General features: G+C 33.7%; 1 protein-coding gene across 1 annotated transcript; it reads right to left on the reverse strand.

The window, feature by feature from the left end:
* Positions 1-262: 262 nt before the first annotated feature.
* LOC119832744 lies at positions 263-17,709 on the reverse strand. The gene is made up of 3 exons (XM_038356471.1): positions 17,585-17,709; positions 6,010-6,158; positions 263-3,107 (listed from the first exon to the last, which is right to left on the reverse strand). The coding sequence occupies exons 2-3, from the start codon at positions 6,147-6,149 to the stop codon at positions 470-472; spliced, it is 2,778 nt and encodes a 925-aa protein (XP_038212399.1). The 5' UTR covers positions 6,150-6,158; positions 17,585-17,709; the 3' UTR covers positions 263-469.
* Between the last annotated feature and the right edge of the window lie 232 nt (positions 17,710-17,941).

Consider the following 17,941-nt stretch of genomic DNA (forward strand, 5'->3'; position numbering starts at 1 on the left):
TCAAGCCAAGTCGAACAAACATAAAAAACAGTACGGACATGCCATCCTTTTCGCGAAACAAATCGGGCCAGTGTCGACCGTCGATAACTTCGTTGTGGTTAGTTTCTAAACAATTCTTTGATAAAAAAAACTTCATTCAGGCTTTAATTTTGTTAAATTTAATTTTTAGTTTTATAGCATTGAAATGCTTTATAAATGAGAAATTTTGAAAGAATAGAAAAAATTCGAATTTTTTCTATTCTTTCAAAATTTCTCATTTAATTTTGTTGCAAGATATCAATGACAATTGATAAACGTACAACATTGCTTATATAACAATATATAACAAGCATGCAATTTTTTATTTAAGGAGACTTTAGTAAAAGGCGGGTTTCCTCTCCAAAACCTTACACGCTATAGAAGATCTAATTGAATTAGATAAAGTTACGATCCAATAATAAATGCAGTTCGATAGGTAGAGTTAATTAGCCTAGTGGGGTGGTTTAGATGCATTCTTAAGTGACTCCTCCATACCTCGCAAATATTTATTCAATGAATTGGAAGTGCTTTGAAGGATGCTTAATCCTAACCTATACTTAAAATCTACGAGCCGCTGTAAAAAGTCGAAAAATCCAGAGCCGTTAGACGGGGGCGGGTATGTTAATATTTCTGGGAAAAGGGTTGGTCGTGCGCTTGTAGTTTGCGATTTTGAAGGAACACCTGTAGATGAATCAGATTTGAATTCAGTGGTTGTTTCTGTGTTAAATGCATCGCTCGTTTCGTCGTTGGACGCCTCGTTTGTTAAGGCACTACTTTTTTCTGTTGAATATACTTCATATACTCTAAAGGGCCTAGTAGATAATTCTGAACCATTGTTTACATCAGTTTCTTTAGTTTTTTCATTTGTCGCATCATCTACAGGCAACGTTGATACGCTTTCTACAATGTCATTTCTCATTGTAGTCGTATCTGCTTCTGTTTCTTTTGGATCTACTGAAACAGCGTAAATTGGTATTACCTTTTCCTTAATCTTTTCTTCCTCTATTGGTAGGTACTGTAGAGATGGCAAATTCATGGGTGACATGTTTTGAGCATCATCGATTTCATTACTCAGAAAAGCATCTTTTTCCTTTTCTTTTGCTGCTTCCAAAACTTCCTCGATGGCAATACCTCGTTTATTGCGCGAACTTCTTCGCTTTCTATTTAGCTTCCTTGGGCCATGCTCGGGGACAACAGCTGGTGTTGCTGAATCGGATAGTTCTTTAGGCACGTTTCCAACTACAAATTTATTGTCACCATTTTCTGTGTCTACTTCCGTCTCGTCTGTATATTGACTATTATTTGATTCCTCAGCCTCATTGTTAGAACCAAGGTACATTGATGTTGGGGAATGCGTTACAGCACTACTTGTAGTTTCGCTGTAGAATTGGGTATCATACGGGTAGACCGGTTTAAAGTCAGTATCAGCCGATGGTTTTACACCATATACAACAGATCCCGAAGTGTCGCTTCCATATGAAGATATGTCTGATGGACCTGTCTGTGGTGCAGCATATATCGGCTCCACGGCGGGATATGACGTAGTGTAAGCATGTCTTGTTTCATACTGATGACGTTGGTGGTAATTCAGTGGCTCATTATAAACTGCGCCATGTGCAATGCCTGTTTTTTGTTGGGGGTAGTGAACATTATAATTTGGTTCATATTTTGTTGCAACGTGCCTATAGCGAATATCTTGTTGATCTTTTTTAACTGGATATCTACTTGTGTAAGCAGTTTGTGCAGCATATGGATTCAATTTATGCTTTGCATGCGCAGGCATACCAGCTATTACGGTTGATAACATTTCTTCTTCAGGTTGGCCATTGCCCTCGTTGGCATACTCTTCGGCATTATTTCTGTAAATATCATCTTTTTTGTCAACTTCAAAGGTTCGTCGTACGGGAGTTGCGAATGGATATAAGAAATAGCTAGCAAGCCCAACTAATCCAGCTAAACCAATAACTCCAACACCAACAGAAGGCATTACTTCCCTTGAAAAGTAATTGTAAATTTGGCTTGTGAAGGGTCCTGTAGCAGTAGTTGGCTTCTTATTTGTTTTTGTAGATTTAGTTTTGTTTGCAGTTTTAAGCTCTGCTGTCACAGCTGTTGCAGCAGTGGGCTTGGGCTTAGAGGTTTTCCGTTTCTTTGTTTTAGTCTTCTTTTTTAGTGAAGTTCGTTTCGGCTTTTTCGTTGTAGTCGCTGGTGTACTAACTTCCAATTCAATCTCTTGTTCTTTTGGTTCCATGGGCAACATCGCCGAATCGCTTGGAATAGATGCCAAAGTAGTACTAGTTTTATACTTAATTTTTTCCTTCTTTTTACCAGGCTTAGAAGTTACTTTTATTACAGGAACAACCACGCTTGGCTCTTTAGTTACTTCTTTTTTTATCGTTGTTTCAGTAGGAGCGACGGGAGTTGTTGTTGTAACAGTTGTAGTTCGAGGTGGACTGTTTTTGTTTTTCTGCACGTTGGTCATAACTGTATCTTTAATTTTGTTGTAGACATTTTCATTTATAGCTGATCCGCTAGCAACTAAATCTGATTTATTTGTGCTCCCCACAATAGGTCTTTTAGGTAATGATGGTTTTGTTGGTGGTCTTTTAGTTTTATTTTTTGTAGGCTTCGGCTTCTTATTATCTTCAATTTTAGTAGGCTCCGTTGTAGAATTTTCCTTATTAGGTGGATTACTCAATAAAATCCAAGTTGATATACCTTCGTTGGACGTCGATGATTCAATAGCAGGTACTTTATTTTCATTTTCAAGCTCTTCCATAGTAACAGGCACTGCGACACCAGCATGAGAATATTCATTCTGTTCATCACCGTCTTCGTTCCTTGTTCTGATCTTATGTTTTTGAGCCAACTGTGTTTTGAGTTTGGGTGGGATTCTTGTGTCAGGGAGTGCTGCATCAGAAGAATCGTTTGCTGGTGCTTTATCTAATAGCTGATTGGCAACTTTTGTAATAGATTCGCCGATCAGTGGAGATTTATTTTTGACGTTTCTTGAAGTACTTATAGTTTCTGGAACAACAGCAGGTAGCTCCACAGTTTTGGAAGTCTCTTCTGAAGTCTCTGGCGCGGCTTGTCTGGAATGAAAAAAATATATTGACAGCTTGTGTATATGTTTATTTAACAAAGGGAAAATATATAAAAATTATGTAGCCTTTAACACTTTTATATTGAATAACAGTGAAATAAATTTAAAAAATCAGTTTACTAGCACCTGAGATTAACGCGTTCAAATAACCAAACTCTCTTATTATTGAAGTATAGTATTAATAATCAATATAGATTACTTCGATATGAAATAATTAATTACAAACGATTTTTTTTTCCCAAACAGAAGCTAAGTGATTGATGATAAGTTATATGTATAAATAAGACCTTTCGATGATAAAGTCAGGATAAATTATAAAATTGCATTAATCATTATTTATGAATGACTCCTCTTAATAAGGTTTTCTATTGTTTTATACTATTGGTGATGATATAAATTATTACAGAAATAGGAGTGAAGGAATTTGTGAATACAAAACACATACAAAAATAAAACAATGAATAATTAAGTATATTTTATTAAATACGAGTGTGGTGAATAAATACAAAATAAAAAATATGTTTAAATATCTTAGAATTATTATTATGATAGATATGTACATTTTAATTTAATGTCATAATATTTATTATTAATACTGCCAAGCTCTTATTCCTAATGAAGTCAAATATTTTGTAAATATTGATTAATTAAAAAAGCATAAATTTAAATTCTGATGATTCTCCTTCGCTTTTGAGTAAATTTTTAAATTTTCTATTGTATAAATATGAGCAAAAGCTTTAAGTCTTCTTTCTTATATTTATTCAATACGAGTATCAGATGAATAGGTAGGTATACGGTCGTGTATCAAACATTAAAATTTAATATAAGTTCATCTAATAGGTATGCATTATACTAGATTATAACAAGATGATATGCCTGATATTTAAAGTTTCCCATTAGCACCTTAGATTTCAAACGGTTGTTCAAGTAATATTTCTTTATATTATTAGGCATTCCAATACGTAGTTTACTTAGTTTAAATAAACAGTGGTGTCAGTCAACTTTTCCACACGTATGTGATATATAAATAAAGAATAATATGTTTAGCTAACACACCGCACACATTCGTTTATTAAATGTCAGGCAGAATTAATTTATGTCAAAAATGCGCCGAAATATTTATAATAGGAAGTATGAGACGAAGTGTTATGATTTAGTGTAGTAATATAATTAATATAAGTATTTAATTCAGTCGGGTTTTAAATATTCTTGCTAACATGGTAACACAAGTAACTTTATACGTTTTCATATGCTAACGATAAATAAAATGAGAATGCTCCTATTTTTTCTTTCTACTTTTGCGATTGTTCGATTTAATTCTGTTCGTCACACTAGTTATCCATTGTTGGACTTTATCAACCCAACTCGGTCTGTCGCGAGACACAGGACTGCGACCTATTTTCCTGGTAATAATAGGAATATCTGGTCTCCATCTTCCAGGGTTGTCATTCGTATTAAGATTCCAGGTTTTATAATATTCATCCCATTCCCACTGTGGTCTATAAAGATTTACATTTGGTGCCTCTCTTGCGTACGACAACGCCCAAGGTGCAAAGAGAGTAGCGATCCCAGATGTACTAGCCACGATAAATATTAACGGTGCTAAAAGAAAAGAAAGGATTGGAAAACTCAATGGATTTATGGACGCTAGCCAACTGAAACCGCTGATTGCAGGGCGAAAGAAATCAAGCATAGCTGAAAAGCCAAAGCCGTCGTCATCGTCGTCTTGACCTGGTCGGGATAGTGCGGATACAGGGGAATTAGGAAAATTAGCTAAATTAGCAGATTCCGGTTCCGCTTCTAAAGAATTCGCAGCGTTATAATTCGATAGTTCTAGGCTCTCTATCGGAGCGCTGTCTTCTTCCGGCACTTCATCGGACTCAACATAATCATTAGCAGGTTCCTCACTTTCGGAATTTTCCTCCGGTAATCCAAAGATATCAGTCAACGTATCCGCGTCAGGGTCTTCGTCTGATTCAATAACGTTGTTTTTGTTTACGACATTTGTGTTGACTGCAATATTGAGATCCGGACAAGCTTCCTTTCCCTGGCCTTGAAAAGTATTATTTAGAGTTAAGAATATAGTAGGACAGTCATCAGAAACGCCAGCGTATTCTTCTGGCCTGATGACTATTCTGTCAGTGTAAGCGTTTGTGGGCGGGAAAGTAGTAACATCAAATATACTACCAGGGTATTGAGGATGGTGGTTATTGTAGGGATTTTTATATGTCGTAGATTTAATTGGTTTAATAGGCCTTCGATGAGGTGTTTGGCTTTCAGGCCATGGCTTAGGATAGCCAACGTTAGTTATTATTGGTGTGGGAGTGGGTGTGTTGAATATGAATGTTGGTCTTGTGGGTGAATTAAAAGGATGCTTATCAATAATGTGTACGTTATTGGAATATACGTGAGTTTCTTCAGAATAATCTGATTGTGGCTGATATGTATATGTGTAACGCTTATTAGATGATTGTTTTACATCTTCTGTTATATCCTGATTATCTTCTGAACTAGAAAAATAGTTGTTATTTGGAGAGATAGGATGTTTAGCTTTTGTATCCCCGGTGTCTTCACGCGAAAACTCCAAATTATCATCTTTCACGTTATCCGTCCATTTTGTGATTATTTTTTTGATAACCGGTTTATTTTTTTGACCCGAAGATATTTTATTGTTCTTTAATTTATTGGATGGATTTGAGCTTTGTTTTACCTTAAAATTTTTTCGAATCAATCTGTTTGTACGAAAATTTAGGTTTGTATTATTTGTATGTTGGTTGTGATTTATAGAGTAAGGGCTTACGTATGCTAATCGAAAGAAACTAACATTACTATTACCGTAATCAGACCTGATATCATAATAATTATTACTATTATTTATCCTAAATCTATACCTTAGAGGAGAATCTGTAGTTTTTTCTTCGGAACTTAATTCGGTCGTAATAGGTTCTTGCGGTCGCGAGTAAACTAACGGACACACAAATAAAACTAAAACTAAAGTCCACTTTGAACACACACTTTTTCGCCGCGTCATGTTGAATACCTGTAAAGAAAAAAAAACAATATTAGTTATTTTGAAGTACAACACAAAGAAGTAATAGGAAACAATCAATATGCCAAATCAAAATAATAAATAATAAATGATAAATCCTACTAATATTATAAATGCGAAAGTTTGTAAGGATGTGTGTGCGCTTGTTGCTCTTTCACGCAAACACCTGAACTACGATACTGAACCGATACGTAGATACGAAACGAATTTCATTGCAATCTGGACAACTGGAATAACATATAGGCAACTGTTTATCCCGATATTCCTACAGGAGACGGACTTACGCGGGTGAAACCGCGGGGCGCAGCTAGTTACTTATAAATACGAAAGTTTGTGAGGATAGATGGATAGATGTACATACGACGCATGTTTTTAACTCTCACGCGAATACTTTCAACAAATTTTGATGATACATTGCAGTTATACTTATGTAACAGAACAACATATGAAAATACTTTTGACCGTAGTTTCGTCCGCGTGTGAGAGAGCTAGTATAATATAATTTTTTTTTTTTTTATGTCATAGCGGGCAGCTGAGCTGGTGGTTCGCCTGATGGTAAGCGATCACCACCGCCCATAAACATTCGCAAAGGTACCTCTGTGAATGCGCTGCCCGCTTTTATGGGGTAAGGGAAAAGGGAAGGATTAACGACTGGAAAGAAGGAATGGACTAGGACAGGTGAGGAAAAGGAAACGGGCCTCCGGCTCCCCCACTCACCGTACGAAACACAGTGGCATGCCACTATTTCACGCCGGTTTTCTGTGGGGGTGTGGTACTTCCCCGGTGCGAGCTGGCCCAATTCGTGCCGAAGCGTGCTCGACTCCCACAATAGTAATATACTAGCTTTCCGCCCGCGGCTTTGCCCGCGTAGTCGCAGGAAAGATAGGCGGGGTTTTCCTCGCATGTTCCCGTTCCCGAGGTATTCCCGGGATAAAAACTTTCCTATGTCCGTCTCCTGGTTCTAAGCTACCTCTGCACAGATTTTCCGCCAAATCGATTAATGCGTTCTTGAGTTATAAATAGTGAAACTAACACCCCTTTCTTTCGATAAATATCCAATCCTAGCATTAATTTTTTTACATACTCACGTAAGATTATCAAAATAACTTAAAACCTAAAAACTTTTGAACGGAGAGTCTCCCCGTGACCACGCTCGCTGTTAAGTGTTCGAAACGTTGGTGAATCAATCGCGTTTAAAATCCGTTAAAAAGTTTTTAATGTCTAAATGTATAATACTCGCGTAAAATCAAACACAAGAAAATACTAACTTAAAACTAATCATTATTTCTCATACAGAACCTTGAAAATATATATATTGATTGAATATGAAAATTTATAATATATCCCAAAATTCATGAGTAATTTACAGTCGAAATTTACTTTCAACTTGTTTCAATCGTGTTCCGTTATGTGTTAACGAAATAACAAGTTAAAGTTAAAGTTGTGAAGTGGAGTTTACACACGTGTTAATGTTAGCGTAACTTTGACGTTAGAATTAACTAAGCTTCCTTTGATATTAACTAATACTATTTATTTTAGTCTAGAGAATCGCTAGTCTAGCTATAACTACAAACGAATATAACGTATTCATATATGCGAAAATAATTTCGCCTGTTTGTCGGGCTTTCATGTCGAAACCTTTGAACCAATTTTGGCTGATTTTATGACTTCATATGTAGTAGTAGTAGTAGGTACTTAAATACATAAGTGTAAAGAAATACTACTAAATCTAAGAGTCTCTAAAATAGGATAATGAGATAGAAAATCTATCACAAATGCCACAAAATGCTGCACATACAGACAGTTAAAGTTAATAATAAAACCTTTCAATCATCTGCCTTTAAAAAACTATTAAAAGCCCTTAAAAATAACATCCTCTCGATATAACAAAAAATCAAAAGTCACAATCAGTAAACAAAGGAAAATACTTTTACATTCCTGCGGTGTTTATTTACACGTGTAAAACCACAAAGTGAGTCACTTTCTTTGTCACGGATTTATAATAATTTCCTTACGTGCAAAATATATTTGTGTTGCATGCAACGAATGATAATCGTCTAGATATAAAGGTGAAATAGCCTATTTCACCTTATATTTTATACTGCGCCCCGCGGTTTCATTCGCGTAAGTCCGTATCACCTAGGAATATCGGGATAAAAAGTTGCCTATATGTTATTCCAGTTGTCCAGCTATCTACGTACCAAATTTCATTGCAATTGGTTGAGTAGTTTATGCGTGAAAGAGCAACAAACACACACACATCCTTACAAACTTTCGCATTTATAATGTTACTAGCTGCGCCCCGCGCTTTTACCCGCGTAAGTCTGTATCTCGTAGGAATATCGGGATAAAAAGTTGCCTATATGTTATTCCAGTTGTCCAGCTATCTACGTACCAAATTTCATTGCAATCGGTTCAGTAGTTTTTGTGTTAAAGAGCAACAAACACACACACAGCCTTACAAACTTTCGCATTTATAATATTAATAGGATAGTAGGATAGGATATTAAACCAACAAGCTTTACAAAACTAAAATTCATGAAAACAACCCTACATGCACGTATACACAATTCAAATTACATTATGTATTTACTGTTTTGTATTGGTATGACTCTTTTGTTTAATATGTAAAAAAAATCTGACTCAATATGCTTGTTTCATAGAAAGCTTCAACATACGGTAAAGGCGACTATAAAGTAATTTCTATTTTTCTATATCGCAGCGGTAAGCTGCTGGTCCACCTGATGGTAATTGTTGCACATGCTTTACCTAATTGTCTCATTGTCGAAGAGTGTTCGACTCCAACATTCACAAATCCCTACTAACTACCTACCCCACAAATTATACCTAATAATTGCGAAAGTAACTCTGCCTGTCTCTTCTTCACGCCTAAAATACTAAACCGATTTTAATGAAATTTGGTACAAGTATATTTTGCAACCTTAGTAAAGCCGATAGATTTTATCCTGGAAATCTCACGGGAATGGCGACTATTCGAGTTTTATTTCGACTACTCGGGTGGAGCATCAAAAAGTTAGTACTTTTTACATTTCAATATATATAAAAGTCTACAGTTCCCACTATTAATTACGTAAATAGCTAACATCACATTATACCTTTCTATTGGATGTGATCTCAGATCGCTATAACGCAAAGGTGAACGCCCTCGCGGCCATGACACAGACCTATGTAAGCGTCACTGACCTACATAAAACCGGTTCGATTTTTTTCCGTTATATCTCGAAAATCCTTTGAAGTTTATAACAATATTAGTATTTTACGGTTTTATGGTGATATTTGAAGGTTTTAATTAAAATGTAATGTTAATGTTTAATCAATTCTTAAATCTTTACATTACAAATTGTCTTTGTATCGTATGTATCGTCAGTTATAAAAAATGCAACAAAATTTAAAAGCATATTTTGCTGTACCTACTTTTAAATAGTTGTGTAAGGAAAAAAAATTATAAGAATATATTTTTTTTAATGAATTATGTAATATTTTTTATGCACTCCAAGATGGAAGAGATATAAAGAAGTATGTAATGTTTATTATAGACCGTTAAACTGACTTTACTTTAGCACATATTTTTTTTATTTTTCACGTAAAATTTTCATACAAAATTAAAACCACAATCTTGCCTTATCTGAATCTAAAAACACAGCTGACAATGCCTTTTCATTACCAACAAATTATTTTTAACCTCCGTATATTGTGGGTTTTTATAAGGATGTCACATAATAACGGATATAATTTTAAGAACACATTAGCCTACTTTTACTTTCACGCGGTCGTTACCCAGATTTTGGATATTTGACGATTTTCGGTCGATTGGACACGCGGTTAATAAAAGCCTGCCTTCATAACAAACTTATGGAAAATTTTATGGCACTATGTAACAAGAATTTGGAACTATTTCTCTCTCTCTTCTCTATCTCAGTACGTCTTTTTCACTACTAAATCATGTGAGCATTGAGGATTGGAATTCGAGAGAAAAACTGCTGATGAAATTACCTTTTTTGTTCTATTTATGAGATTAATAACATATCTGTTGAGTTTAATTACTATTGACTATGTTGAATTCATATATCAGAGTTTAGTAGTGCTAAATTCAAAAAACTATATTAAAAATGTATTCGTTCAGAGAGCCTACAAAAGCATTATCGAATATAATATGGAAGATGAAAATCCATAGAATGTTGTCCAGTTCTTTGGCATCATTGTTATGTACATACATATTACGTATTATATAGAATTAAAATAAAATAGATATTATATTGAAAGAGCAACTACAGAGTATCTTGCCGTCTCTTCTCTGCAGAACTTTCCGAACCAGTGGTAAATGTAAATACTGTGTTATGACGATGCAAAAGTGCTTCTATAAGAAGTTTAATTGAATAAATAAATGTTTGAGTTTGAGTTAGAGTTTGATTAAACTCCACATAAATTTTTAACATTATATGTAATAGGTAATTATGATATATCAGTCATTACGTTTTTTTTTGGATAAATAAAGATTTGTTCTTCAATGTAAGTAGGACAATTGGTATGAAAAAATTCACTTAAGACATGTAATAAAACGAATTTCATAACTTATTTAATAAACCTTATGTAAGAACCTACAGTTACCGTATAGTAGGTGCGATTCTATGATAACAACTAGCTCTTGCCCGCAGCTTCGCCCGCTTGGTAAATACATTGTCATGATACAAACTATCATCCCCTATTATTCCGCTTGGGTGTAGAATTTATACAATAATCTCTTAGCGGATAACATCATAGTGGCTATCTGCATGCCAAATTTCAGCCCGATTGGTCCAGTAGTTTTGGCTGTGTATGAATAGATCAGTCAGTCAATCGGACTTTGGCGTTTTATATACTTACTCGCTCCACGCCCCGGGTCCACCCGGGTTGTCTTTTATCGTCATTGAAATAAGAATAATCGTATCTTTAAAGTGGGATAAAAATGGACATGCTGTGCAAATTTGATCAAAATCGGTTGAGTAGTTTTGGAGTTCATTGCAGACAAACAATGTGACACGTAATTTAAATATATTAAACATAAAGAATTTATATTATCCATACTTAGAAACTAAAAGAAATGAAGACTCTTCATTACTTTATCAAGAATATTTTATCGTAAAACAGGTATCTTGTGCAGCACTTGACAGGTTCAGTATCAATGTTATGATGCAGGCCAAGTGATAAGCTTATTATATGATAATTTATTTCATGTTATAAATCATATTTATAATCAATCCTACCACTACACTTATATCTCATATGCATCCACACACACACACACACAACACATAATATCAAACATGTATAATCAATAAATAAAAAAGTTATTTACATTGAATTAATTCGACATATGTAAGAACGAATCGAAAATGCACATTAAATTATTAATTATAAGTACATTTAATCCGACTCCGAAAAAAGGGGTGGTTGTCAATACGATCGATTGTTTTTTTGTGTTTGTCGCCTCTAAAATTGGGTTGGGTCAACCGATTTTTATGATGTCTTGTACTAACAATCAATGCTAATAATATGAAGAGATTATATATATAATATATGAAGAGTTCGTATAAGCGAGCTCATCTCCTAAACTACTGAACCGATTTGAAAAATTATTTCAATGTTAGATAGTCTATTTGTAGACATAGGCTTTATATCATCATGCACTGCGGGGTACAGGAAAACAACTAGACGCAGACGTAAGAAGTGCAATTCAAGGGACGTGAGACATAACTGCATATAACCAGTTTTTCTACTAGCATGTACTTCATCATCTTTATATATATAAAAGAAAGTGGTGTTAGTTACACTATTTATAGCTCTAGAACGGATTAACCGATTTGGCTGAAAATTTGTGCAGAGGTACCTTAGAACCGGGGGAGGGACGTAAGATATAAAAATAAACATTTTTATCCCGGAGGTCCCACGGGAACGGGAACATGCGAGGAAAACCCCGAGTCTATCTTTCCTGCGACTACGCGTGCAAAGCCGCGGGCGGAAAGCTAGTTTAAAGCTATTACTAAATCAATATTAGAAATCAAATCGCGGCCGCCTATAGCTCAGGCAGACCAACTATTATGTTAATGGCATAACAGTGACGTGCCATGGCATGCGGTCTCCTTTCCACTCGGTCGCATTCAGGTTTCCAGCCTCGGAGGGAAAACCAGTACCGATATTTTTCCTCTTACAACTTTTATGCTGGCACTACGCCTCTTCTTTGACGCTATAGTTTTCCGTATGAGTATTTTGGGGTAAGAATAAGGTCTCCTATAGTATATCTGCTTTAATTAGAAATTTTAACTTACTGGTTTATTCGTGATGATGCTATTTAATTCTATAATAAACTACCGTTTAATAAATTACGTCTTACGTGGTATATAGTGTTATAGGTATGGTTAGTTTGAACGCGTTAATCTAAGAAACCACTAAACCGATTTTAACAATTGTTGGATATGCACGTGATCCTCGTAGTAGAGTCAGGCGAAGCCAGGGCGAACCACATGTATATAATATGGCAATGAACTGAGGTATCGAGTCGGAGTTCAGTGAATCAGGCATAATACATAGCAAATCGGCTACTAAGAAACAAATAAGATTTACACAATGCTATATATAAGGCTGAAAGTTGTGGATTTTTAATTTGAAGGCACCCAGAAACGACTGGTTCGAATGAAAACTTATTTGTGCATTGGATAGTTCGCTAATCGAGGAAGGCTATATTAAAACAGCAAACAGAGACCAACGGGATGAGGGCAAATGGAAAATTATACAAAAAAGGAAAAAAAATATTGAAATAGGTAGATGACATAGCCTGTCTATCATAATATACTAGCCGCTCCAGGCTTCGCCCGGGTTGACATATGTAACTCACACTTACACAGACAAGCATAACTGACACAGTTATAACGTGGTTTTCTATTGCTGAAAGAATTCTTAGAATCAGATTACGAAATATATAACATCACAAACTCCCAAATTCACAACTAAAACTCTTCAAGCATAGACCCACACCCACCGATTAATCTATGAGCGCAATTCCACACACCACATCACACAAGGCACGCCTAGTACCATCATTTGCGATGTTACCATATGACATAAAGTGAAATCCGCTTCCGCGACGCACACCACAATTTTCCACAAGACACCATTAAGTGTTGCCATCACTGTGACCGTTGTTGCGATTTGTTACGTTTTAATGATATGGTAATATTGTGTGCAAGATGTTTGAATTGTCTATTGATGAAATGATTGTTTTAGAGGAAGACGGTTGAAAATGTGGGCATAGAAACTATCTTTAAATCACTATCTTAGAATAGGTAAAGCGAAGTCACTTCCCGCTGTCCCTATGTATATATTTATGTATGCTTAGATCTTTAAAACTACTACTGGAAAATATTATTGATGTGAAATTCTCTTACTGATAGGTCATAAATAAAAGGGTATTTTATTGTTTATTTAAACTGACCATCTAACACCTGTTACATAAGAACTTATACATATGTAACTTATACTTATATTATATTTATGCTTTTTAGATAATAAATGATATCCTACTGATATTATAAATAGGACAGATTGTGTAGATGGATGGATCACTCTTTCACGCAAAAACAGCTTAACGTATCTGTTTGAAACTTTGTACAAACGTAGATTATAGTTTGGAATTTGGATTATTACATAGACTGCTTATCCGGCTACCACGCTAGTGACGTCGGTTACAGCTAGTCATTTTATATTAACACTAGCTGTACCCCGCGGTTTCACCCGCGTAAGTCCGTATCCCGTAGGAATATCGGGATAAAAAGTTGCCTATATGTTATTCCAGTTGTCCAGCTGTCTACGTACCAAATTTCATTGCAATCGGTTCGGTAGTTTTTGCGTGAAAGAGCAACAAACACACCCACATCCTTACAAACTTTTGCATTTATAATATTAGTAGGACTAGTAGGATCTATGGAATTGTTAAAATACGATTTTAATACCGTCACATATGAATTATGCGTGCGGCTGAAACCGCGGGGCGCAGCTAGAGTTAATAAAAAAAATGTTAACATTTTTTTATGTAATGGATATGTATTCATCCAAAACTTTGCAAGTGCATTAATGTATAGTGAATGATAGTTAAAATATTGTGTATATTTACCTACCATACACAATTGAAATAAATCGCGTATATAATCCGTTAAATGTCACAAAATGACACTCGTTAATATAATTGGCCAGCACTAATCATTTAATTTCATATCGTTGATAAGAATGACTAACTGTGATCTGAAATAAGCGTTTCGAATTCGAAAACAATGTTGTTTGTTATTTGTATGCTTGTTACATTTAATGTTATTAATTGTTATTTGTTACATATGGAATGTAACAAGGTTGACTTTATTGCCAAATTACATTGCAATCGGTTCAGTAGTTTTTTACAAACTACAAGTAGGATTCAGACTTAAAATGCAAAATATTAAAAGAGTTATAAGCTTAAAGTTTGATAGAAACAAAAATTTGAAATACGCGTTTGTATAACATTCTCAAATAATGGCACTTAATAGCATGATAGATGTTTTCAAATGTATGCTTTAATTTAGTTTATTACAAAAAATGCCTAAAAAGTATTTAAAAACTTGCGTTTATAGGATAAATATAAAATGAAGAATTGATCAGTCATGAACTATCGTATTAAAAAAATTATTTCGAGCTTATTCATGAACCGTAAAATAACTGTTATATCTATCTAATGTGGAATAACTTACAAGCATAAATATCACGTTAAATAACGCTTCAAGTCACCTAATTTACTTCTGTTTTCTCTTTAACATTTTTCTTAATTAACATATTTTACAGTAATAACTTATTTCATATGATCTACATATATTCGCTATTATCTATGGGATAATAGCGAATAAGCTTTCACTCTAAACTGTCAAAGATTATTCCATTGTTTCTGAATTAAAGGTCAAGTGTGATCGTGACGTATGTACCGTTGCTTGCTTGTTCGTGTGACGGTATTTGGGACACGCCTTTGGAGGCGGCAGATTGTTTCTTTGTTTTTTATAGGTAAGTGGGTTGGTTTAGTTTAGTTTTTTTTTTTATTTTATTGTCTGTGCTTTGAGGATGTCGTCTATTGTTTTTGGTTTGCACTTGACAATAAACTGCTCGGGAACATATCCGAAAGAACAATAAAAGAAGAAAATAATGTTTATTATAATATTTATAATTAGATAACTAGTCCGAATTTAACGCGTTCGATGACACGGGCAAAAGATTAAAAATAATAATTTATTGCAATTATACTTAAATAGTAATTGTCGTAACGAAAAAGAATTAGTTTTTATCGTCCTATCGTTTGTTTATTTTATTGATTTGTATTTATGATGCATTTCAGATGAAAGTTTGAATTGTCTATAGTATTATATTTTCCATTAAAACTAATACATAATACAAGTAATAAATATATTAGATAGATACATAGAGTTATGATCCTAGTAGAGTTCACCAATATATAGGATGTATTTGTATATAAAATTTTTATGTATAAAAGAAACAAAAAACATAAAAAAATAATGTATGAACCTTTAAAATAATGTAAACACTTCACTCAAAATACGTAACAATAATAATTCAGTTGAACCAAGCTGCTATATTAAAACACACATTCAGTGCATAATTCTGCAGATAAATAAAAATAAAAAGTTAGGGGACTATCTATATCTCAACGGAAGATATAGGCCGATTTGGTCTAAAACAAAAAAGGTATTAGCCTCTTTAGTAAGTTATAATACAGAGTTGTATTTACAAAACAACCACTATTTAAGCCTAACGCCATAATATTTTCTATTATATGTGTAGATCCCATGACACAGTATCAGGTGCTATCTGATACCTATAAAATCCAATATCAGGCCAGTGAGAGTGCCCTTAATTTCTAGAAGTATCTGTAGGAACTGCAGTCTGTGGACATTGCATCGGTATGAGATATGAATGCGCAACTTTCACCGCTTTTTGTTTAGAAGATGCAATATGTCAAACACTTATTAGTGGGTTAATTACTGTTGCCAGTTTGTCTTTATTTAATGTTTTAATTACTATTGGTAATAACATTAGATATAATCTTCGTTTATTTTGTGAATTCTTTAAAAATTTCTCACGCTTTCGTTTCTTTTAAATATTAATTATTTTCATTTATCATCGTTTTTTCTGTATTTTTGGAGTTTAATTTATACAGTATTTACCTTCTTCTCTGCTCTCATCTACGGTGTATATTGTGTCCATTATGTATTAATGTTTTTTTTATTTTATAATACATACTTAAATAGATTATTATTAGATTTGCGTACTTGTAGGTACGTTGCGCTGCTTTTTAATAAAGCGACTAAAATTATATATAATATTTAAAATTACTGCGTCTATAGATATTTTTTGATAAAATATTTTCAAGAAATAGCCACACCGAGTACCTTCTTAACAAATTAGTAGTAGTAATCATAAGAAAATAAATTATTGTATTATAGATATGTTTTCTTTATGTAAAGAAAAAGTAAATCTTTTAGACGATGTAAAATTATCTATTTACTAAATAAATTCTTTCATAGAATAAGAATATACGAATATACACCGAAGTCTTCATATTATAGTGTTATAAAAATATAGTATACGTGTAATTCAAATTTTATTCAACAGTCTTACATAAACGATTTTTGTTTGTAAATATTCATTTATTTTCGTATAGTCGGTCATTCAGCTAATCGAAATTTCAGAAATAGCAATTGTGTATAAATAAAAAATAAATATTACGTATGATTTGAATCATTTATTTGAATAAGCCATTAAATATTACTTTTATATTATTTTGCCATTTTAAATTATGATTAAGTAACTAGTCTTGTAGCTATTTTTCTATTTTAGTTACATATAATTGGTATAAACTCTATCTTTAAAATTATTAGTAACTAGCGCTCCACCTCGGCTTCGCCCATTGTACTTACATATACAGCCTATGAGGATTACGTTTATATACAAGGGCGAAAGAAATTGTTAAAATTAGTCCAGCATTTCCTAATATCAGCGCGAACAAACAAACAAAATCTTCAGTTTTTATTTACAGTTACATTTATTAACTATTAAGAAAACCAATACTTTATGTATGATTATACTTGTCTATTTACATTATTATTAATTTATAATTATTTGATACAGTTTCTATTTGTCCTATTCGCATTCTATTTCTCCTATTATATATAAATTTATAGAAATGACACCTAAAAAATTTACGCTATCTTTCATTATCATCTATATCCACATTTTTACATACACATCTACCATTTCACTAAAGAAATGTCATAAAAAAACATTGAATACGAAAAATAGTAATTAAATCGTTAGTTCCCGTTACTCACCGCCAGAGCTCGCTTATTTCAGTCCTGATGCACACGCGTCAAACACAACAGTTGGGAACGCACTGGCCGCTGAACGGTATAGTGTACCACTTCTGGTGACCACTGTGAATACTGGTATGTGTTGGTACTGTGGTTACACCGCTTTAACTATCGACCTAGGTTCGATGTACGTACATTTGAATTTGAGATAGTTTTTTTATCGATTTTAGAAATTTTATTCCAATTAATGATTTTAAAAACACAGTTTCAACCGACTTTCAGATCTTTGCCTATAATCTCTATATAGCCCCATACCTGGAGGAACCCACAAATTGCAATACTCATTCGTTTGAAATATTTCGTCTTGTGTACAATTAG

This window comes from Zerene cesonia, chromosome 16 (assembly GCF_012273895.1).
Source record: "Zerene cesonia ecotype Mississippi chromosome 16, Zerene_cesonia_1.1, whole genome shotgun sequence".
Lineage (NCBI taxonomy): Eukaryota > Metazoa > Arthropoda > Insecta > Lepidoptera > Pieridae > Zerene > Zerene cesonia.